Below are 25961 nucleotides of genomic sequence, written 5' to 3' on the forward strand. Positions count from 1 at the left end.
TTCGGAAAGGATTGGGCTATTACAAAATAATGTTTTCAACCTCGATAATCAACTTTATAATGCCGAAAAATTTAAACAAATTTTTTTTACGTTTTTTTCGATGATCGAAATGGGCCGGGGGTCAAACGAGGCTTTGACAGCCAAAATAATAGGTTTACGTAAAAAATGTATATAACCTTTTTTGTAGAGCTTTTTAGGAGCTTCACTTTTTGTTTGAAACTTTTTCTCTAAAGTCAATATTTTCGAAAATATTTAGTAAGAACTGTCAAAACTTTGAAGTGGGCTGAGGGGCAAACGAGGCTTTGACAGCCAAAATAATAGGTTTACGTAAAAAATGTATATAACCTTTTTTGTAGAGCTTTTTATGAGCTTCATTTTTTCAACCTCGAAAATCAATCATATATTATCGATATAATTTCCCATATGTATAATAGCTGTTACTTGGAACCTAGTAGGTGCTTCAACTGATATCCTCAATTTGAATAAGTACATATGGAAAATGATTTCGATAGTAGGGTATTTCGAGGCTAGGATAACCGCACAGTGTCGCCAGATGAGGGGAATCACGCTGAGATGATGTATCCCCTCTCTGATGACCAGACCAGTCCACGGCACGGGCACCGTCTTAGACCATATATACCTATAGACCCGGCATAGGTATAGTATGTGTATAGGAAAACCGAGAGTACAGCTCAGAAAAGATAAAGGGCGGTGTGACGTCACAAGATAAGTTTTAAGCAGTCTTAAGATAATTTCAAAATGGCTGAAACGGCAGACCGACGCCGACACTACGCCATCATACACTTGCTCCGTGTAAATTTTGTGTAGCAATACATCGATGGCAAGAAATAGAAATTAAATTGAATGTTATTTCTTCCCTGAATGATTGTAATAGAGCAGAAATCATGTGTTGATATTTTCAATTTTTCAACGAATTTGAATTTCATCTACTCAATTTTTTTGTAAATGAATAAAGATCCGTAGTCTAGCAATAACTAATCACAAGCGAAGTACAGTAATTTCTCGTTCGTTGCGAATAATGTACTACGCGCTCGTTGCGACGTGCCTACCCACTCCACTGCCTGTCAACGCCGAGTCGGCCGAGACGCTCCGCACGGCGGCAACGACTGTCCGCTGTCTCTTTCTTTCCTATACGCTCTTCTTCGTTGCGTTCGAAACTTTCATCGTCGATTAAACCACTAAATATTGGCCAAATTATATCGTGTTTGGTATCATTTTAATCATAAAAATGCAAGAAATGAGTTAGTGAAAGTCCCATAAAAGCCTAATGGAAAATTAACAATTCCATCACTGCCATTACATACATTGTAAGAACTCACGGGCCTTTAAATTGTGCCGGCGACGGCGACACGCTTCGGTCACCCGATCCGTATTTCATTCTGTCCTTCTCTATGTTCGGCTCCCTATTGAAGTCTCGCTCGGCGCGGTCGGCGTGTATCTGGACGCAGTCATAAATCACAAAAGGCTTCCCTATTTGCTCGTTGCGAACTCAAACCCCTGGCAGTTTCGCAACGAACGAGAAATTACTGTAAATGTAAATTGTGTAAAACTAGCAGTACTACCTTAAAATGTTGTAAATGTGATCAATTTATATGTAAAAAACCATTTTGTAACCTGCATAATATGTCTTCAGAATCAAATATCGCGCTATTCCTAAAATAGTTAATACATATACAGTCCACGACAAAAAGATGGCACACCCGTAAATATTGCTATTTCTTAAAACTGTGATAAAATTTGATATGTTTCTCTCGGTGTATGTACTTCGGTGGAGCTTCTAGCTTACTTACACCGGCGGAGGTCAGCGGTGGTTGCAGACTCTAGTCTAAATGTAAACAACCGGGGTCACCGGCGCGACAAATTGATGGCACATTCTTAAAATTCTTTCTCTGCAGTTAACACTAGACCGTCAGACTGTTTGTATCGTGTACTGTTTGACTGTGCATTAAATATTGTGTGCGTTTCTTATTACTATTGAAATTACATACACTATGGGTACTGGAAAATTTTTATCCGATGCTGAAATAAAAACGATTTTGACATTGCATAAAGAGAATTACTCGATTTCAAAAATTGCACGTATTATACATCGGAGCAGAAAAGTGGTGTATAATTTATGAAAAAATCCCAAAACATACGGAAAAAAAAGAGTTCTGGTCGACCAAAAGCAGTAAGCAATCGCGGAAAACGTGCAATTTTAAAAGAAGCTTCGAACTCTTCGGGAACAGCACGACAAATCGCTAAAGCAGCAGGCGTACATACACATATACGTAATGTGCAAAGGATAATAAAAGAATGTCCGCACTTGGTTCGAATGAAATTGAAGAAAAAACCACCTTTAACCGCTCAGTATAAATCAGAGCGTCTGAAATTTGCACATGAGCACATACATTGGAGAAAAAAGTGGCGTCATGTTATTTTTAGTGATGAGAAAAGGTTTAATCTAGATGGACCGGATGGTTTCGCACACTATTATCACGACCTGCGAAAAGAAGAAAGAATATTAAGCCGCAGACACATGGGTGGCGGAGGAGTAATGCTTTGGGCCGGAATTGGGTATCGAGGGGTGACTGAAGTAAAATTTATAAAGAAAACCATGAACAGCAAAATTTATATAGATTTGATAGACGAACAATTAACTAAATTCGGACGGACAATTTCCGGGGAAAATTTTACATTTCAGCAGGATAATGCAAGTGTGCATACTGCAAAATGCGTTAAGCAGTACTTTGAGCAAAATAAAATTAGTGTCTTAAAGTGGCCAGCGAGATCGCCAGATCTCAACATAATTGAAAATTGTTGGTCGCATCTCGCAAGACATGTTTATGAAGGCGGAAGACAATTCCAAAGCCTTGCAGAATTAAAAACATGTATACATCAAGAATGGACAAAAATACGTCCAAAATACATTAAAAAACTCTTTAAGTCGCTTCCAAAGCGTATGTTGGCTGTTCTGGAGAATAAGGGAGGCCATACAAAATATTAAACACAATGTTATGTTTTTGATGTAGGTAAATCACGTATTTTTTGATATATGTGCCATCATTTTGTCGTGCCGATTTTTGTTATTTTTTGTTTCCATAAGCAAACGGACAATTTTCTTTAATTTTATTGTTTGTAATGTAGTTTATTTTGTAATAAAAATGTGTAAGTACCAAGAAAGACTAGATTTGTCATGTCCAAATGATGAAAACATTGAATTTTCGTGGTGTGCCATCTTTTTGTCGCGGACTGTACTTTATATCTTAATAAAACATACAGAATAAACGTCTGTATCTCAAATACAGTTTATAATAGATAATTTCATGTACAATGTCAAATTCTTTGAAATTATCCTGTCCATTCTTCCCGCGTACTGGGTATGTACATGTACATGGCGCACCCGCTGATCCCCCTCACCCCCCATATAAGCCAAGCGTAGGCACTGTCGATGAGCATAGCTTATACATCTTTCGAGAACGTGACGTCACACCGTCTTCATCTTTTCCGAGGGCCAAATTATCTGCGCCAGGTCTATAGGTATACATATACATATGGTCTAAGGGCACCGTGGTCCACGGTCTTAGTGGGGGAAGTTGGAGTGTGCGCATGGTGCTGGAATGGGATAGTGGAAGGGGAAAGGAGGAGAGGAAACGAAGCCGGTTTCTACCTCATCTGGCGACACTGTACCCGCACACCCGTAACTACTACTACTATGGAAGTACTTCTGGTTCCAATTTATACTCGACCAGTCGTGGGTGTCCGTTTCTGTACTTCCGAGTCGGAAGTTCCGACACACATGCTTCGCAATTCGCAATATATCCAAGTGTCACGGTGACTCACCACAAAGCGAACGGTTCGCGTGCCGACATCAATTACTCCGATTAGGGGACCCGGCTTCTTCGACGAGCCCATTGCGTCTGAAAGATAAACACAGAGTGTTACACATTGTTCTCCCGCATTTGCGTACGCGACTTCCGCGGTGTCGAATGCAATAGCAGAGGTGGAAGGGTTACGCTGGGTTGCTCGACAACTCATTTCACCGACGCTGTATTCATTGACGATTTGACCGTGTTAGTGTCGGCCAAACCGTGTCGATGAAGACATTTTAGTCCAGTCAACGAGAAGTTGTAGAAGGAAATGGAAGGAACACAATTTTTAACCTTGGGTCTTTGTTTGGACTAGTTAGGAGGTAAACATACTAAAAGCCACCACTCCTAGGAGGTGAGCGGGCTGCAGGGAGCACGTAGAAAGTCTCCTTTTTGCGGTTTTCCGCTTATATCTCGGAAACTATGTGTCCTAGCGATAAGACCATTCCATACAAAATTAAAGCTGACAAAACGAGTCATAAGATTGATTCTATTCAGCTTTTCGCTATTTCGCACAGTTTCCGAGATATCCGCGCTCAAATTTCTCTAATTGTGCTGTGGACTCCTTTTCCACAATTCGTGAACTTTGAGCGCGGATATCTCGAACACTATGCGTCCTAGCGATAAGACCATTCTATACAAAATTAAAGCTGACAAAATGAGCTCCAAGATTGATTTGATTCAGTTTTTCGCTATCTCGCATAGTTTCCGAGATATCCGCGCTCACTTTGGCATTATTTGTTCGAGAGTTAGTGTTTTTGCTTCAATTTCAATTTCAACTTCACTTTCAATTTCAACTTCACTTTTTCAGTTTCCATTCCCATTTTTCAGTTTCAACATCAATATCTCAATCTCAACATCAATTTTTTCAATTTCAACTTCACTTTCAACTTCAATTTTGCATTGCCAATATCAATTTTTCAATTTCAACATCAATTTCTCAATTTCAACTTCAATTCCAACATCAATTTTTCAATTTCAACTTCAATTTCAACTTTAATTTTTCAATTTCAACTTCACTTTCAACTTGTACTTTTCATTGTCAATATCAATATTCGAATTTCAACTTCAATTTTTCAAGTTCAACTTCAATTTTCCAATTTCAACGTCAATTTTTCGATTTTATCTTGAATTTCAAAACTTCAATTTCAATTTCAACTTTAATTTTTCAATTTCACCTTCACTTTCAACTTCTATTTTTCATAGTCGATATCAATATTTGAATTTCAACTTCAAGTTTTCAATTTGCACATCAATTTTCGAATTTCAACATCTGTTTCTCAATTTCAACTTTAATTTTTCAATTTCAAATTCACTTTCAACTTCTATTTTTCATTGTCAATATCAATTTTTCAATTTCAACTTCATGTTTTCAATTTTCACTTCAATTTTTGAGTTTCAACATCAGTTTCTCAATTTAAATATCACTTTTCCAATTTCAACTTCAATTTTTCAAGTTCAACTTCAAATGCACGTAGAAGGTCCCCCTCTCGGTTTTCCGCTGATATCTCAGAAATTATGCGTCCTATTCGATAAGACCATTCTAATATAAAATTAAAGGTGATAAAGTGTGCCATAAGATTGACTGCATACTGTTCTTCGCTATCTCGCATAGTTTCCGAGATATCCGCGCTCAAAGTTCACTAATTGTGCTGAAGTGTTAGCTAGTCAAATAAGGCAAAAAACGTGAGGCGAAAATTTCATTTGAGCGCGGATATCTCGGAAACTATGCGTCCTAGCGATAAGACCATTGCATACAAAATTAAAGCTGACAAAATGTGCTATAAGATTGATTCCATTCAGTTTTTCGCTATCTCGCATAGTTTCCGAGATATCCGAGCTCAAAGTTCACTATTTTTATTATTTGACTAGCTAACTCTTCAACACAATTAGTGAACTTTGAGCGCGGATATCTCGGAAGCTATGCGAAATAGCGAAAAACTGAATGGAGTCAATATTATGGCACATGTTGTCAGCTTTAATTTTGTATAGAATGGTCTCATCGCTAGGACGCATAGTTTCCGAGATATAAGCGGAAAACCGAAAAAGGGGACCTTCTACGTGCACCCCTCTCACCTCCTAGGAGTGGTGACTTTTAGTATGTTTACCTCCTAACTAGTCCAAACAAAGTCCCAAAGTTAAAAATTGTGTTCCTTCCATTTCCCTCTACCCCCCCCCCTTATAAGCATTCATTGATTGGACTATTCGACGATTTGACCGTGTAGATGAAAACATAGTGTCGACGAAAGTTACTGTCGGTCCAATCGTCAATGAAAACAGTGTCGGTGAAATGAGTTGTCGACCAACCCAGGGTAACCCGAAGTAAAAAGCGTAGGAAACACCGAGAGCTCAGAAGAATGGTCCTCGCGCGATATTGGTCACGCTAGACATTGTATACGTACACGAGGTTGCAAGGGTTCCGCATTTTGCAAACATTTGGGGCCTCTACGTAGTCACAATCGATAGATAAAAGACCCACCAATTGCGGTCAGCTCCAAAAATGGCCTACTTTTGCGTTTTCGAGACGTAATTTTCATTATTCTGCAGCATGTAGCGGAGTTCGACAAATATTGGGCGGCGCGACAGTGCTGCCACAGTCAAGACACATACATTTTCTTAAATATCGAAACATTTAGGGTTTCTATAGAAAAAAATGAAGCTGGCCGCATATTCAGGGACACATACAATGTCAATGCAACCTTTATTATGTTAAACTATACGTGTTTAAACACACAGTTTGAAAACTACGAAGTACGATGAAACTCACTGTTTTACCGATTCAGTCACTGTATCGGTAAAATATCGGTAAAACAGTGAGTAAAACTTCAGAAATACACTAGTGCTCCTAGCTAAAAATGCCAAAATGGAACTGATACTTGTGCCGAAACCCTCCGTTTAGGGATGTAGTTCCACCGTATTCGTAGATTTCAGTATTTTTGTTTAAACGCGTATAGTTTAACATAATAACGGTTGCATTGACATTGTATGTGTCCATGAATTGGTGCTCTGGTTCATTTTTTTCTATAGAAACCCTAAATCTCTCGATATTTAAGAAAATGTATGTGTCTTGACTGTGGCAGCACTGTCGCGCCGTCCAATATTTGTCGAATTCCGCTACATGCTGCCGAATAATGAAAATTACGCTTCGAAAACGCAAAAGTAGGCCATTTTCGGACCAGAGCACCATTGGTGGGTCTTTCATTTATCGATTGTGACTACGTACGGGCCCCAAATGTGCATTATAGAGACGTATAGTGGAATCTACGAAACCCTTGCAACCTCGTGTACGTATACAGTTTCTAACGGTGTGTGAGGGTACTACCACACTGGCGTCCTGCCAAGGTCAAATTCGGACCGTCACCCTTAAGGGGGTAGTATAGGCTCGATTTGTAACTAGAAAGGGACTAGAATCGTACTAGAAAAAGGGGTTGAAACATGGGTTTGCGCCCAGACGTTGTTTGACCTTATTTGAGGAAATTTTGGACCGGGTGAGGGCTCATTCTAAAGAGGAAGGTTAGATGCAGTGCGCTTTTCTCATCTCATCAGTCAAAAAAGTGTATTAGAGACAGAAAATGCATTGAAATCTGCGGGTTTTTTTCCTAGATTTTTTCTCTACTTTGGGCCCTCATATTATTAGTTATTAACATAATCTCGTTAACGTCGTGAGAAAACCGCACTGCGTCTAACCTTCCTCTTTAGAATGAACCCTCACCCAGCCCACAATTTGCTCAAATAAGGTCAAACAACGTCTGGGCGCAAACCCATGTTTCAACCCCTTTTTCTAGTAAGATTCTAGTCCCTTTCTAGTTACAAATCGAGCCTATACTAGCCCGTTAAGCCACAGAAGTATCAAATGCTACGGGCCCCGCGCCATACAAACAGGGGCCCACGCGGGCGTTTCATCCAAAACGCGCCGATACATGAGCGCCTGTCTATTCCAGGGGGCCCAGATACTTTTGATAAAAAAAAGAAAAGGTTATTTATTGTGTTTGTTGAAAAGGTGCGCTACATTTGCACACGAACTAGGGCCTCGTCATAGCATTTGCTACGGGCCCCGCGCTGGACCAACCAGAAATTCATCGAAACGGTTTCGCTATTCCACTCCATTGTTCGCGACGGGCCCGTAGAAAAACTGCCGTGTCGATTACGTTGTACTCCTCGTTATCGTGCTTCATTACGAGAGCTTCGTGACCCGCGTGGGCTACCGCGATAATGGCAAGATTAGGCCCGTTACGATCGTTCACGGCGGGAAGCCCTTTCCGCCGTTCGACGTATCGCCGACATTCTATTAAAACGCACAATTTCAGCCTCGCGTTTGCCCTCGGCCGATTTAAGGCTTACGCAGACCAGGACTACGAAGGGAAGCTTTACGCTCGCGGTAGTTCGTTTAATCACGTTTTTCTTGTTTCTACATAGTGGGGCGAAGCTTTGACGCGGCCCGGTCGGTTCAACAATGACTAATCTCCCTTTCAAGATAAACGGCTTGTGTAAAAAGCGATACGATTGTAATTTATTATTTATGAATCGACGGAGGTTGTACCCCGATCAATTTTCCCGTGGGAACCTTCACTGCGATCGATCTAAGCACGATCGGAAACTGCATGATATTGCTTGTAAATATTCTTACATTCATTGTAAATATTTATACCGAATTATATCATATTTGGTACCATTTTCATTGAAAAAATGACACAAATATGTTAATTTCAACTTCGACATCAATTTCCATTTCAACTTCATTTTAACTCTTCAATCTCAACTTCAATTTCTCAAATTTCAACTCCAATTTCCATTTCATCTTCGACTTGAATTTCCATTTGAGCTCTTCAATTTCCATTTCAAGTTCTTCGATTTCAACTTCAATTTTTCAATTTCATCTTCTACTTCAATTTCCATTTCAAGTCTTCGATTTCGACTTCAACTCGTCAATTTCAACTTCAATTTTTATTATTTTTATAGTGATTTAATAGCGATTGTTATTTTTATTACACTTTTTATGTCAATTCCACATGTTTTCTTCTGATAAAGCTAGGTTTGACTTTGAAAAATTTGAAAAATTGAAGTTGAGATCGAGAAGAGTTGAAATTGAAAATTTCACATGGACATTGGACATGGAAATTGGAGTTGAAATTTGAGAAATTGAAGTTGAGATCGAAGAGTTAAATTGAAGTTGAAATTTGAAAAATTCAAGAGTTGAAATTGAAGTTGAAATCGAAGAGTCAAAATTGAAGTTGAAATGGAAATTTGAAGAGTTGAAATTGAGGTTGAAATGGAAATTGAAAAATTGAAATTGAAATGGAAATTGAAGACGAAGTTGAAATTGAAAAATTGAAGTTGAAATCGAAGAGTTGAAATTGAAGTTGAAATGGAAATTGAAGACGAAGTTAAAATTGAAAAATTGAAAAATTGAAGTTGAAATCGAAGAGTTGAAATTGATGTTGAAATTGAAATTTGAAAAATTGAAGAGACTTGTCTCCCTTTCAAGATAAACGGTTTATGTAAAAAGCGATACGATTGTAATTTATTATTTATAAATCGACGGAGGTTGTACTGTGATCAATTTTCATTTGTTCCTGCTCCCGTGGGGACCTTCACTGCGATCGATCTAAGCACGATCAGAAACTGTATCATTGCTCGAGAATTTCTCGAGAAATTTAAATCTAGGAATATTCTTATGAATCTCATTTATTTTATAACATATTTTCGGAAATGAACAAATACAGGTACAGTCGGTGTACACGGTATTCGTACACATTAAAAAAAACGAATTTCTTTTTCAAAATTGGACCCAACAGCTTGAGTTTCTTTTCAGACGTTAGAGGGATTAGTTTACTAGCTAATGTGTAATTACCTTTTTTAAAAAATTGTTATTGGTCGCAATTGCGAAGGAAATAGTAAAGGTCACGATTTTTTAATTTTTTATCTGTGCCTGTAATGAAAATTTAGAAGGCGCCTCTGGTAGGTCTAAGTCAGTTATACAGGGTATCCCAAAATTCGTGAAAATCCCGAAAGGGGGTGGTTCCTCAGACCATTTCAAGCGACATTTCCCTCTGCAAAAAATGTTATCCGCGGCTTTGTTTAGGAGTTATTAACGAAAAACACGGACCAATCAGAGCGCGACCTAGACGCGAGTTGCCACAGTCGGCCAATAGACATTTGGCGCGCCGGGTGTTCGCCGGCATACTTTATTTTTTTTGACACTGTTCCACCAAACGGACACTCCTCAGATTTTTATACAAAATATATTAGTATCATAGCAATATTTTAGAATTTTTTGGTAGGTGTCAACCCAGGGAAAGATAGTTAAAAAAATTCTCGAAAAATTAATTAATTATTTTCAACTATGAAAAAAAATCTGAAATATAGAGTGTATCTATATCTTTTGTTTGCCGTTTATCTCATGTCGACATCTTTTCTCGTTTTAGAGCAAATTGCATTTAAGTGCGGGGCAATTTACCTCAATATCACCCCTATCGGTGGGGGTACACATTTGAAATGTTACACATTGTTTTTTTAGACATAAAACGAAGTTTTAAGACAGGAATCAGGAAAATCGGAGCTGTGTCCGCTGGCCCATGCTTATCCGGCTATTTTGCCGATCTTATACTTTGATTTTCGGACTTTTTTCCATCGGACGACACACTGTGCGTCCTCGCAAAAGTTCCAGGTGAGTCTAACGAGTTTCATTCAGTCTGGGAATCCAGTCTGTGTGTTATTTCTAGAAACGTCTATAGACTTTACAACTCTACAGTAATTGGTTCTACCCAGCAGATAATGATCCAAGACGGACGCGCTGAAATATTTTTATCTCGGCATTTTTAGCATCTTAAAATAACCGACATAATCTTCAGACTCTAGCCTCGTGAAGACGTTTCGGTTTAATGTGGAAAAAACCAAGCACCGGGAAGACGATTATAGGAATGTCGAGCTCGGTAAGAGATTAATTGTTCCCACGTTGCGGAAATGTGCAACTGCGACGCAACGAAGACAGTCAGCCTCCATGTATCGATAGATCATCGTGGGTATAGCCGGTAGTCAAAAATGCCCTTGAACTGAATTATATCGACGATGGGTCATTCGATAGGACACCAAGAGAAAACATACTGTGCAAAGTTTCAACCCTGTATCTCGATCCGGAGGGTAGTTATGGGGTAAAATCGAAAAATCAGTTTTTGGCTTATTTTCCCTAGTTAATGATGTTTAGAAATTCTGAAAAAAATCTGACACATGTCAAGAACCCAAATACACGCTTTGCAATTGGATACAGATGTTTAAAGTGAAAATCCTGCTTGTAAAAAATCAAAAACCTCATAAAAATAAAAAAAATCGGTTTTTATTTTTTTTTAACAACGGCGCTCCAAACCAAAAAATCTGAAAAAATTCATGAACGATACCTATAACAATATATCGCTACTGTAAAAATATAAATGTGGACGCTCTAGAACTTCCATGTGAAATCTGCATTTTTTCGTTTTTTTTTTGTTGAGGTTTTTGATTTTTTACAAGCAGGATTTTCACTTTAAAAATCTGAAACCAATTGCAAAGTGTGTACTTGGGTTCTTGACATGTGTCAGATCTTTTTCAGAATTTCTAAACATCATTAACTAGGGAAAATAGGCCAAAAACTGATTTTTCGATTTTTTTAAGGTTTTTGATTTTTCACAAGCATTATTTTCATTTTAAAAATCTGAAACCAATTGCAAAGTGTGTACTTGGGTTCTTGACATGTGTCAGATTTTTTTCAGAATGTCTAAACATCATTAACTAGGGAAAATAAGCCAAAAACTGATTTTTCGATTTAACCCCGTAACTACCCTCCGGATCGAGATACAGGGTTGAAACTTTGCACAGTATGTTTTTTCTTGGTGTCCTATCGAATGAATGTTTGACTACCTTATCCGGCTATACCCGGATAATACACTCGGAATTCCTACTCGTAAATTCGAGAAATTAGTTTTCAAACTGTGTACTCACAAATTATTTCAATCCTTCGTCAAGAACCATCGAAGCTTTCTCCACTAACCTGTCACGGATGTTGCGTTAAGCCTGACACTGCAACATCAATCGAGCATGATCTTTCCTCTCCGCAACAGAGATAGCCTATGTTTGCCCGGCTTCTAGGAATCTCTCGAGGAAGTTCGAACGCACTTCGCGACAGGTCAAGCTGAGAGAAAGTCGATCACAACACGAAGATTGCGAAGGTTACGTTGACCGAGAGTTTTCAGCGACTTTGGGAGACTTCGACGGGAAACATTTTTGCGGGAAGATTCAACGACCTCGACAAGGCCGGTGACTTATATCCGCGGCACTGTATATAAAAGTCGTTGACCGTCGACCGACTGAGGTTCCCCGGCAAAACTGAAGAGGCTCGACAAGAATGAGAGAATGACCGGCAATTCGTCGACGCCCAGATTTTTTAATCGGGACACGGTCAAGAATACGGGAGAAACGCGATTCGTCGTCGCTGGAGGCTCAATATCCCTAACGCCCCCTCCTCCTTCTTCTCTAAATATACTGATTAGCCTACGCGGATATTATAAATAAGTAAACCAGTGGCGCACTCAGGATTTAATCTCGGGGGCCGAGTTGAACAGATAAAATATTGCGGCCTTGTGCAAGAATTGCCAATGTATTAGGTTGGAAACTTCACTTTCAACTTCAATTTTTCATTGTCAACATCAATCTTTCCATTTCAACTTCAAGTTTTCAATTTCCAATTCAATTTTTGAGTTTCAACATGAATTTTTGAGTTTCAACATCAATTTTTAGAGTTTCAACATCAATTTCTCAATTTCAACATCAATTTTTCAATTTCAACTTCAATTTTTCAGTTTCAACATCAATTTTTCAATTTCAACTTCAATTTTTCAGTTTCAACATCAATTTCTCAAATTCAACATCAATTTTTCAGTTTCAACATCAATTTTTCAATTGCAACTTCACTTTCAACATCAATTTCTCAAATTCAACTTCAATTTTTCAGTTTCAACATCAATTTTTCAATTTCAACTTTAATTTTCAATTTCCACTTCACTTTCAACTTCAATTTTTCAAGTTCAAGTTCAATTTTCCAATTTCAATCTCAATTTTTCAATTTTAGCTGCAATTTTAAAACTTCAATTTCAACTTCAAGTTTTCAATTTCAATATCAATTTCTCAATTTCAACATCAATTTTTCAATTTCAGCTTCAATTTTTCAGTTTCAACATCAATTTCTCAAATTCAACATCAATTTTTCAATTTCAACTTCAATTTTTCAGTTTCAACATCAATTTTTCAGTTTCAACATCAATTTTTCAAGTTCAAGTTCAATTTTCCAATTTCAATCTCAATTTTTCGATTTTAGCTGCAATTTTAAAACTTCAATTTCAACTTCAAGTTTTCAATTTCGACATCAATTTCTCAATTTCAACATCAATTTTTCAATTTCAGCTTCAATTTTTCAGTTTCAACATCAATTTCTCAAATTCAACGTCAATTTTTCAATTTCAACTTCAAATGCACGTAGAAGGTCCCCCATTTCGGTTTTTCGCTTATATCTCGGAAATCATGCGTTCTAGCGATAAGACCATTCTATACAAAATTAAAGGTGACAAAATGTGCCATAAGATTGACTGCATACAGTTCTTCGCTATCTCGCATAGTTTCCGAGATATCCGCGCTCAAAGTTCACTAATTGTGCTGAAGAGTTAGCTAGTCAAATAAGGCAATAAACATGAGGCAAAAATTTCTTTTTCACAATTAGTACACGAACGTCTGAGCGACAAATTAAGCGAACCTCGAGCGAAATCAGCGTACGATAAATACTAACAATTTATAATAAGATAACAATAACTCTTTGTATTCGAAATTTAGTGCTTAAAATATAATATATACCTTCGTTCATTTTTACTTAAATCAAAAATCAAATCAATTTTAAAGAGTTTACCCAACTTTTTCGATCCAATTCCGCAATCAAAGCCACATAGAATTTAAGAAATCCTCAATTACCCGAACCGAAGCCGGTGAATGCAGGTAGGTTCAAAACTGCGTTTTATCTTATATTAAAATCTTTCAAATTAAACTTCAAATCTATAATACGTCCACCTTAGGACGTAACAATATTATCGGAATTATATCATATTTGATATCATTTTGCATTAGAAAAATGCCACGAATATGTTGGTCAAAGTCCCATTAATAAATAATGAAAAATAAAGAAGTTTTGTTTTGGATTAGTTATGTTTACACTTCTCGGCGACCGAGGCCTCTCGAGCCCCGCTGTCCTTCTCTAAGTTCGGCGAAAGTCGAAGGATAGTATCTATCCCAGAGTTGTGCTAATTCAATTACATTGTAATTCAATTACGTAATTGAATTACATTGTATTTCAATTAATAGTAATTCAATTACGTCGTAAATGTATAATTCAAATACAACGTAATTCAGTTACTAAGTATTTTAATCAGATTTGTTATTGAAATACAATTTAATTGAAACACAATATACTTGAAATACAATATAATTCAATTACAGTATAATTGAAATATAATGTGTAATTGAAATACAATATAATTGAAATACAATATAATTGAAATATAATATAATAAAAATACAGCTCTCCAAATTAATATATATATATTTTTATATTTTTCTTTCATATACAGTAACCGCGGGTTTACTGTCGAACAGCCGTGTTCTGCACGGACAGTATTCCCGCAGTGACATCATTTTTTTCACAATGTAACACCAATATTTAATCTTCTTTATTTTTCATTATTATTTTATGGGACTTTCGCCAACATATTCGTGGCATTTTTCTAAAGCAAAATGGTACCAAACACAATATAATTTCAACTGTATTTAGTGGTGTAATCGACGATAGGTGTAATCGTTTACATGGATTTTTCAACCTCTTCTTGCCTATTACTTCATTTTTCATAATTCAATTACAATGTATTTTATAATTGTACTCCATTGCAATTACGAATTACATTGTAATTTAATTGAATGAAGATCAGAATTATAAATTAAAACATAATTGAATTACAATTTAATTCAGTTACAATGTATTTTATAATTATGCTCCATTGCAATTACGAATTACATTGTAATTTAATTGAATGAAGATCAGAGTTATAAATTAAAACATAATTGAATTACAATTTAATTCAGTTACAATGTATTTTATAATTGTGCTCCATTGCAATTACGAATTACATTGTAATTTAATTGACTGAAGATCTGAATTTTAAATTACAACATAATTGAATTACAATTACAATTACAATTGTAATTATAATTCTGGGGTAATTCAATTGTAATTCTGCACAACTCTGATCTGTCCCTGGCGGATAATTGTTTTTGGGCAGACCCGTGTTGGGGACAATTATCGATAAAATTATTACCTTTTTCTTCTGGGGCTTGCCCCCCGAGTGCGCCACTGAAGTAAACACGCTCAGACGGGGCAATGTGTCGCGAGATGTTGGCTTTGTGTGGTATCGTTCTGAGAATCTCGGATGAGGATCATAACGAATATTAGGGGATTAAATCTGGGGTTTGATAAGACCGTTACGATAACATTTGTTTGCTGTCATTACGAGCTACACTATTATGTAAGGGACCATCGCATACACTGTTGGGACACGTTTTGTTTTTTAGCTATAAAATTTAATTTTATCATATCTTTTATTATATTTTATATAATTTCAAATTTAACCCTTAAGTGCACGATTTTTTGTTTACAGTTTCTATTTATCAAACGTTACTAAAAAAGAGTGTATATTAAGGGAAAAATAAGGAAAAAAAGTCACATCTTTGTGAAAATATTTTTTATTACAGAATTATCATATGTTGCCATATTTGAGGTTAGAAGATCTACGACGCACAGTGGGACGAATGTACGAAAACCCGCGACATTGACTAAAATTGTGAAGTTTATTATAAGACTTTGGTGACATATATACTTGCTTTAGTGCATCTTGACGAGCGTCATCCACATATAGCAAATCGAAAAAAAAAATTTTTTATGTGCTTTATAGTTGAAGAAAAAAAAATTCTATATTTTTCTTACGTTTATATTACAATAACCGTGAATGGAAAGAAAAAAAAACTTTGACGAATTTTTTTGTTCTACATCTATGAAGCAATAAAAAATTTTTTTTCGTTTTTTTCTTTGCAAATTTTTTTTATTTTTTGAAAATGGTCTTTTTTTCATTTTTAAAGAGTCCGCCAGGATTTGCCAAAAAACGGGCTTCATGGTATTTTTCCTTTGGTATTATGTGAGAGAAATTCGTTGAGATTACACCCGACCACAACCGACCGCGATCGGCATTTGGGTTTAAAAAGTGGCGGGAACTTCCAAATAAGCAATACTGCTTTTAATACTGGCTTAACTGATTCCGATCGGGTTTAAATTTGATACAGGTACTTGTTGATAGACACTTAACACTTTACCGACTGGTAGCCTATTTATCAGCTTTTTGTCCCCGACCACAGTGGGACGAATGTATCGAAATGCTGGACATCGCGTTTAGCATCCCTTTCAGTTTCTGTATCGCCTTGAGATTTTAAATATCCATGTTTTCAGTAGCATAGAATACGAATCTGAAGTCAAAAAATTTTTTTTCAAATTGTTGGAAATAAGGAAAAATGACTCATTTATTTAGAAAATTCGCTAAAAACAGGATGTATTTTTATATCCTATAATTTTTCGGACATGTTCTGTTGACAATTCATACTATTGAACCTCAGAAAATAATTTTTAAGTTAATATCATCAGATATCACTGATTTATTACATTTATAGAATTTAATTTTTGTCAGATAGGTTGTTGGTTTTAAAAAAATCATGATTTACTATAAGTACTTGGTACACCGCCCATTTTTCTTATTTCGTCAGAATCTTTAGGGTTGTTAAGAATTTTTTCTATTATTTTCGCCTTAAGCGTTTGGCCTTCGTTCCTTAAATTGAGTTTAGCCGCAAAAAGGAGTTCTTCGACAAATGACTTGGGTGCTGTTTTACCTTCCGAACCACCAAAAAACTTATCAGGGTACGGAAATATTTGCGACAGCCATTTGTCATTCTTCTTCAAACAGCGCTTTTTATTATTAAAGCTATTTGTCCATCTAAATTTTAAATGACTACAGAAAGTTGATAATTTCTCATCCAGAATTTCGAGTTGCGTTTCGGTAGCCGACGTTTTTTCCAACGTTTTTTTGATTTTCTTAAAACCAACAACCTATCTGACAAAAATTAAATTCTATAAATATAATGAATCAGTGATATCTGATGATATTAACTTAAAAATTATATTCTGAGGTTCAATAGTATGAATTGTCAACAGAACATGTCCGAAAAATTATAGGATATAAAAATACATCCTGTTTTTAGCGAATTTTCGAAATAAATGAGTCATTTTTCTTTATTTCCAACAATTTAAAAAAAAATTTTTTTGGTTGGTCAAAAAATTTTTTGACTTCAGATTCGTATTCTATGCTACTGAAAACATGGATATTTAAAATCTCAAGGCGATACAAAAACTTAAAGGGATGCAAAACGCGATGTCCAGCATTTCGATACATTCGTCCCACTGTGCGACGCATGAGTGGCGCGCACCGTATACAAATACATGTGAGCGGTTTGTTGCCTTGTGGCTACTATGCATAAAAACCATCCAAACGTTCCTGCAGTGAATGTAGAGCCAGAAACTGCATTGTTGCCAAACGGCAACACGGGTTAAAATACATACAGTGGGTAACGAAAGTATTCGAACAGCCTTTAAGACGGAATAACTTTTTTATAATTGTATCAAACGACCTGATCTTTTATAATCAATTAGAAGTATTGGTTTATGAAATGATATGCAAAAAAGATCTTCCAAAAATTTGAATTCACAAGGTTACATGCAAAAATAGAAAAGGAATCTTTTAAAACTTTTTTATTAGGGCCCTTAAAGAAAATTTAAAATATATGTTTTGTAGATCTTTGTCAGTTAGACACATGCTGAAAATTTCATCAATTTTGGGCCCTTAATAAAAATTTAAGATATATGTTTTGTAGATCTATGTTAGTTATTAATCGATTTCGATTAAATTTTCAGCATGTGCATAACTAACATAGATCTACAAAACATATATTATAAATTTTCATTAAGGTCCCTAATAAAAAGGTTTTAAAAAATGCCTTTTTTATTTTTGCATGTAACCTTGTAAATTATAATATTTGGAAAATGTTTTTTGCACATCGTTTCATAAACAAATAGTTCTAAGTGATTATACACAATCAGGTCGTTTGGTAAAAAAAGTTATTTTGTTTGAAAGGGCGTTCGAATACTTTCGTTACCCACTGTATATGTATGTTTTGTGTTGATGTTAGTTATACAAATACTGAAAAATGTACGAGTCTGTGGTTTTTAAGCAGAAACTGATCAAAAGTCGTGTAAAATTACGATTTTCATCATTTTTCACCGCTTGTAGCTCGTGTGCATATATTAAATTCTCTTCAAGGGCCAAAATAAACAAATTTTTTAAATGTCTTTTTTATTTTTGCACGTAACCTTGTAAAATAAAATATAATCTTTTTTGCCTATCATTTCGTAAACCAAGTTATGTAACCAACGCTTCTAATTGATTATAAAAAATCAGCTGGTCTGGCACAATTATATGATAAAAAAGTTGTTCTATTTTAAAGGACGTGCGAATAATTTTTACACTTACTGTTCACCGTTGGACAGTTATAGCTGCCAGCTACGTTTTCGCTCCAGAAAGTACAGGGTGTTTTACCTTGAAATGACCTTGATCTTCGAAAATTAAAGTTTTACCTTCAGATCAAGGTCAAGGTCGTGTTATTATACATATCTGAATGTATTTTTCAATCAGTTACCCGATGCATTAAAATAAAAATGTAGTTATGTGTCAAAAAACATCGATGACCTCGATAACTCCGAAAAAATGACCTTCGGAGAAAAATATTCTTGCCAGATATTTGGTCCATTGACATCATGCACATGACGTAACAAATATTTTTTGCATTAGAATAACCTGAAGAGATGGACCATGCAAAAGAACTCCAATTTTCGTAGGTCAAGGTCATTTCAAGGTCATGTTATTATATGTACATATCTGAATGTGTTTTTTGATCAGTTACCCGATGCATCAAAATAAAAATGTAGTTATGTGTCAAAAAACATCGATGACCTTGATAACTCCGAAAAAAATGACCTTCGGAGAAAAATATTCTTGCCAGATATTTGGTCCATTGACACCATGCACATTACGTAACAAATATTTTTTGCATTAGAATAACCTGAAGAGATGGACCACGCAAAGGAATTCCAATTTTCGAAGGTCAAGGTCATTTCAAGGTCATGTTATTATATGTACATATCTGAATGTATTTTTCGATCAGTTACCCGATGCATTAAAATAAAAGTGTAGTTATGTGTCAAAAACCATCGATGACCTTGATAACTCCGAAAAAAATGACCTCTAGAAAAGAATATTATTGCCAGATATTTGGTCCATTGACACCATGCACATTACGTAACAAATATTTTTTGCATTAGAATAACCTGAAGAGATGGACCATGCAAAGGAACTCCAATTTTCGAAGGTCAAGGTCATGTTATTATATGTACATATCTGAATGTATTTTTTGATCAGTTACCCGATGCATTAAAATAAAAGTGTAGTTATGTGTCAAAAAACATCGATAACCTTGATAAGTCCGAAAAAAAATGACCTTTAGAAAAGAATATTCTTGCCAGATATTTGGTCCATTGACACCATGCACATTACGTAACAAATATTTTTTGCATTAGAATAACCTGAAGAGATGGACTACGCAAAGGAACTCCAATTTTCGAAGGTCAAGGTCATTTCAAGGTCATGTTATTATATGTACATATCTGAATGTATTTTTCGATCAGTTACCCGATGCATTAAAATAAAAGTGTAGTTATGTGTCAAAAAACATCGATGACCTTGATAACTCCGAAAAAAATGACCTTTAGAAAAGAATATTCTTGCCAGATATTTGGTCCATTGACGCCATAAACATTACGTAACAAATATTTATTGCATCACAATAACGTGAAGAGAAACACCCTGTATAATGATAGCGTTAACAAATTTTAATTCCACAAGTCCAGCCTCCAGAATGTCCAGACACAAGAAGATACGAGCAGAAATAGAGATCGCTGCGTGTTCGGGGATCTCCCTAAGATTATCTATCTGTCGAGAACAGGTTACACAAGAGACGAGCAGTGTTTTATCTTCAAACTTCCATTAGAAGATTTCTTATGAATCTTGAGAATCACCGAGACGGTAACAGTAACGAGTACAAAAGCTGTCTGTGTTTGTGATCAAATACGATCATTTTCACTTGTTCTTGTTTGCAAATTATTCTGAGGCATCAATCAAAATTTACTTAGCAAATTGAGTTTTTAACTTTACTTCACAACATGAATTGAGCAAATGATTCTCACACTTTCGTACCTATAAATAGACTGCGGATTTTCTGCGGATTTATGAGAAAAATGAAAGTACAAAACTGTGTGAAGGTATTGGTACAAAATTTGTCACTTTCATTTTACAATTATTGAAATAATACAGGGTGTGTCCGTTAAATTATGTCACCATTTTTTTAGGCATTTCCAGTAGTGCAATGAAAAAATGTGTCAGACAAAAGTTTCCCAGTACTTGATGAGCTACATGTTCGCGTATTCTTATATCTGAAAAAATGCTTTCTATGTAAAAAAGTAAAGGTCACCTTGACTTTTTTAAATGGCACCATATGTTTTGGACATCATGGGATTGTTTCTGACGTCGAGACGAATTTAACAGTGTATTACACTGACCTTGAAATGACCTTGAAATGACCTCAAACTTGAAAATTTTGTGCAAACTTAATTTTAATGAAAAATTATTTCTACGGTAGAATTGACTTATTGTTAGAGAAAATTATTGAAAAAGATCCGCAATCTACCCAAAACATCTGTTTCAATCCTGGAACCTTGGAACCCGTTCCAGAATATATTTTGATGGTTTGAGAAATGGGTTGACAAATGCCCAGTCAAGAATTTTGTCATAGAATAACTTTTGCAACGAAGGGCCGGTCATTGAACCGCAAAGAATTCCTGAAACACCGTAAGCTGGCAACGCGGTGTAAGCCAGCGGCGCACAGTGGGGTATTTGGCCTGAAAAAGTGTAAAAAACTATTGTAGCGTTATTTATAGGCTCAATGTTATAATATTATATATCGTTGGATTCGCCTTAAGATCAGCTACAACATTATGAAATCCAAAATACATTTTAGTATTTGAAAAATCAAATTTACCTCAATTTTTTGAAAAAAAAAATTTTTTGAAACTTTTATATATTGAAATTTGTAGACGACTGAATACTGTTCCTCTTTTGTTCGAACCATTTTTTTCTCAGATTATCGAGAACCCCTGAAAAAGCGAGGCGATAGTGGAATATTTGCACTATTATAACTTGAAAAGTATTTAAGAAAAACATATTTTATTATAGCGTTTTGGAAAGCTCTGAAAACAAGCTACAAGAATATGCAATAAAAAATGGGGTTTTCTATTTAAGAAATTGAAGATGACCTCCGCGTGATTTTCAAACGACTATCCAAGGTCAAATCAATGACGCCATATTATGGCCCCCTCGAAACCATACAACTTTTGTCAGAAACATTTTTTAACCAAAATGCTTAATTTGGAAGATATACGTCTGTTTCACTTTGGATGACTCACCCGGTATATATATATTATAAGAACATTTTAAAATTATTACCATTTTCATCCAAAAACACATCAGAAATGTAATGTAATGTAATGACACCAAAAAGAGCACTCAATATCGCTTTATACTATAACAAAATTGTCAATAAAGTTTTGTAATTTTTAAAAAGCTTACAGAATAATTGGTAATATTCAAATATTAATAACTATACTAATTTAGATGATAACAAAATAAAATCTATGCGAAAGTGCTCTATATACCTACCTGAACAAATTTTGTAATACAAGAATTTACAGAATTTTCCTTCAAACACTTGAAAATCGCCAATGAAGAGACGCTGTCTTAGAGACTGTTTAAGAACGCCAAACGCGCCTTAAAATCTCTCGACTTTCGATGAAGTTTACTACTTCACTGGTGTACAAATAGAAAAAATAATTTTGCAGCCTTATTCTGCAGACCTTTAACTACAACGAACAACAAAAATTTTATGCTATACGCAAAAATTTAGAAATCGAATTTTTTCCACTTTTTCGGGTCAAATACCCCACTGTGCGGCGTTCGCCTAGTTTTGAGAGTTGAAGAGAAAAATCGATGCGACGCGGGGCGATGAGGTTCGGCCGAATCGGATGAAGAGAGGAGAGGAGGGGGGGGGGAGTGGAACAGAGCAGGGAATCCTGATGCGCGATGAGTTATGCAACTTGATTCGACGTTGATGTGCCACACGAAGAAAACAAGAGTCCTTCGTGGAGTGTGGGTACATACGATCTGGCGCTCGATAATGACGCACCGCGACTGTAAATACGGACGAGCCTCCGCAGGCCGACCAATTACACTGTCCAACACCAAATTTGATTTCAATATACTGTTGGGTCCTTCTTATAGAGTTTTTTGCGCTGATTCCGAATCTGGTTTTAATTTTTTTCCTATACGTCCAGTTTTTGAGAAAATGGAGTTTTAAAAAAAGACATATTTTTCAACTTTAAACAAATATTGCGATGTTATTATAAAAGATATTGAATTGTTGTTTACAGCAAAAGATTCTGTAGACTTTCCCGAATACAGTGATATCCAATATTAATACATTATGATTGTTTAAACATGTTTAAACAATGATTAAAGACGGAGATGCACCACTTTTGCACCAATTTTTGCGGATATTTTCGAATTTATCTCAAAAAATAAGGGTCCAGCGAAAAATTGAACTATACCACGCGAAAGAGCAGACTTTTATCTTGAGAAACCCCCCTGTGAAGTTTGCATGGTCGACGTTTTTACCGAACCAGAAAGCAAAATATCTTCGCCCGACATGCGTTGACGCCAGTGGTGCTCTTCCACTAGCGCGGTCGTTCGTCGGGATACGGCGCGGCGCGCTGCGGTGAAACGGCGCGTGGCTATAAGCGCGCAATTATGTCAGCTTACTTAAATGTAATATTTTATTAAATGTTATATTATTGTTATTTATTATTTATTAGTATATTTATTCTGTATAAATTATTTTATGTATTTTTTAATGTTAGTCTCTCGTTTATAGTATATTTAATACAAAAAATACCTTTTGTAACAAAAAAATAATTTATTCACACACTACACTATTACACTATTTACAATGCTAATATATATGTGTACACTATTCAGATATAATACACTATATCGATTTAATATGGAGCAAACTATTTTAATTATGTATTTAAGTCAATAAAAATAGTCCCGTTTATATTGTGTTTGGACTTATTTTACTCGGAAGAATCTCGAGTGTTCATTGGCACTATAATTACAATACATAGATAAGACGATAATTACTGAAAATAAAATTTTTCAGTCACCGCATTGCAGACTTTCCTTACATTGTATGTATTCCGTTGTCCGTAGACCGTCATTTATTTCAAAATATGTATCGTGTTGGTCCTTAAGAAAACTGATGCCAGAGTTCAGTTTCGGCTTTGTGTTTGTTGAAATCAGTCGTGTCAAGCATTTCAAATCTGCATTGCTACGTATAAAACTTCATAAAAAACATTTATAGTTATTTATAGTATTTTAGTTGTTCTGTATATAATATATGTATTTTAGTAGTGTATTATATCTGAATAGTGTACACATATATATTAGCATTGTAAATAGTGTAATAGTGTAGTGTGTGAATAAATTATTTTTTTGTTACAAAAGGTATTTTTTGTATTAAATATACTATAAACGAGAGACTAACATTAAAAAATACATAAAATAATTTATACAGAATAAATATACTAATAAATAATAAATAACAATAATATAACATTTAATAAAATATTACATTTAAGTAAGCTGACATAATTGCGCGCTTATAGCCACGCGCCGTTTCACCGCAGCGCGCCGCGCCGTATCCCGACGAACGACCGCGCTAGTGGAAGAGCACCACTGGCGTCAACGCATGTCGGGCGAAGATATTTTGCTTTCTGGTTCGGTAAAAACGTCGACCATGCAAACTTCACAGGGGGGTTTCTCAAGATAAAAGTCTGCTCTTTCGCGTGGTATAGTTCAATTTTTCGCTGGACCCTTATTTTTTGAGATAAATTCGAAAATATCCGCAAAAATTGGTGCAAAAGTGGTGCATCTCCGTCTTTAATCATTGTTTAAACATGTTTAAACAATCATAATGTATTAATATTGGATATCACTGTATTCGGGAAAGTCTACAGAATCTTTTGCTGTAAACAACAATTCAATATCTTTTATAATAACATCGCAATATTTGTTTAAAGTTGAAAAATATGTCTTTTTTTAAAACTCCATTTTCTCAAAAACTGGACGTATAGGAAAAAAATTAAAACCAGATTCGGAATCAGCGCAAAAAACTCTATAAGAAGGACCCAACAGTATATTGAAATCACAAAAAAAGTTGAAATTTGTTGGACAGTGTTATCGAGCAAGTCTCGTTGCCACGTTTTGCAGCCTCTCTCGCGATGCATTCCATCGTAAGACGGCACAGATTACACTCGGAATGTGCTGCGCGCATGCTATCATGCGCTCACCGTGGAACACGTGTGTTTTCATGAATCGATAACGCACGTGCACGGTTCTGCTTCTAAGGTGAAGTGCCCTAAGTCTGGACAGTCCAAAAGTGATACCCAAATCTGGACAATTGAATTTTCATAGTAAAATCAGTAATTAAGAGATTAAATAATTATATTAGGAGCTTGAATAAGTTCTCGCTGTTTCTTCAAAGATGGCAGTAGCAGTACCCCGTTCGTGAAATTTCGAATGGCAACACACATACAAGGCAGTAGTGTATCTAACCTTAAATTTCAGTGTATGGTAGTTCACTTTAGTGTAAACAAAGTAATTTTTTCTTAGTTCTGAAAATGTCTACTTTTGTGCCAAATAAAGTGTATTTGCGGGGAATTTTATTGCACTACTTTATTCAAAAGAAATCTGCAGCTGAAGCACATAGAATTCTTGTTGAGACTTATGGTGACAATGCTTTGTCGGATACGACATGCAGAGACTGGTTTCGACGCTTCAAAAATAATTATTTTGAACTTGAGGATAAAGAACGTTCTGGCGCACCGAAAAAATTTGAAGACGAAAAGTTGGAGGAATTACTCGATCAAGACCGATGTCAGACGCCAGCAGAACTTGGAAAAACATTACAAGTAGATGAGTCAACTGTTTCAAAACGTTTAAAAGTTTTAGGAATGATCCAGAAGCAAGGACATTGGGTACCGTATGAATTGAAGCCGAGAGACGTCGAACGGCGTTTTCTCACGTGTGAACTACTGCTTCAACGGTAGAAAAGAAAAGGTTTTTTGCACCGCATCGTGACTGGCGATGAAAAGTGGATACACTACGATAATCCAAAGCGTAGAAATTCGTGGAGTAAGCCCGGCCATGCATCAACATCGTCTGCAAAACCAAATATCCATGGTTCGAAGCTTCTTCTCTGTATTTGGTGGGATCAGCAGGGTGTAATTTATAATGAGCTGCTCAAACCGAATGAGACTATCACGGGGGAGCGCTATCGACTTCAATTGATGCGTTTAAGTCGAGCCTTAAAAGAAAAACGGCCGCTATACGAGCAGAGACACGACAAAGTGATTTTGCTACATGACAACGCTCGGCCTCATGTTGCAAAACCAGTGAAAACCTACCTGGAAACGCTTCAATGGGAAGTTCTACCCCACCCGCCGTATTCACCTGACATAGCCCCTTCTGATTTTCACCGATTCCGTTCGATGGCACATGGCCTAGCTGACCAGCGCTTTCATTCTTATGAAGAAGCTAAATCATGGATCGATTCTTGGATAGCCTCAAAAGACATGTCGTTTTTCCGACGCGGAATTCATATACTACCAGAAAGATGGGAGAAAGTGGTCGCTAGTGATGGGCAATA

At 35.9% G+C, this 25961-nt stretch overlaps 1 protein-coding gene across 5 annotated transcripts in view; it reads right to left on the reverse strand.

The window, feature by feature from the left end:
* The window catches only part of LOC143217956 (glycerol kinase), a 115913-nt gene that overhangs the window by 24718 nt on the left and 65234 nt on the right, over positions 1-25961 (reverse strand). For 3 of the 5 annotated variants that reach the window (XM_076442723.1, XM_076442724.1, XM_076442726.1), the window contains one exon: positions 3844-3920. In XM_076442723.1, the coding sequence (XP_076298838.1) occupies positions 3844-3920 (77 nt within the window). Of the gene's footprint in view, positions 1-3843; positions 3921-11843; positions 12701-25961 lie in introns of those variants that run through there. The other 2 variants (XM_076442727.1, XM_076442725.1) reach the window with 2 other exon arrangements.

The sequence above is a fragment of the Lasioglossum baleicum genome, chromosome 18, assembly GCF_051020765.1.
Source record: "Lasioglossum baleicum chromosome 18, iyLasBale1, whole genome shotgun sequence".
Classification (NCBI taxonomy): domain Eukaryota; kingdom Metazoa; phylum Arthropoda; class Insecta; order Hymenoptera; family Halictidae; genus Lasioglossum; species Lasioglossum baleicum.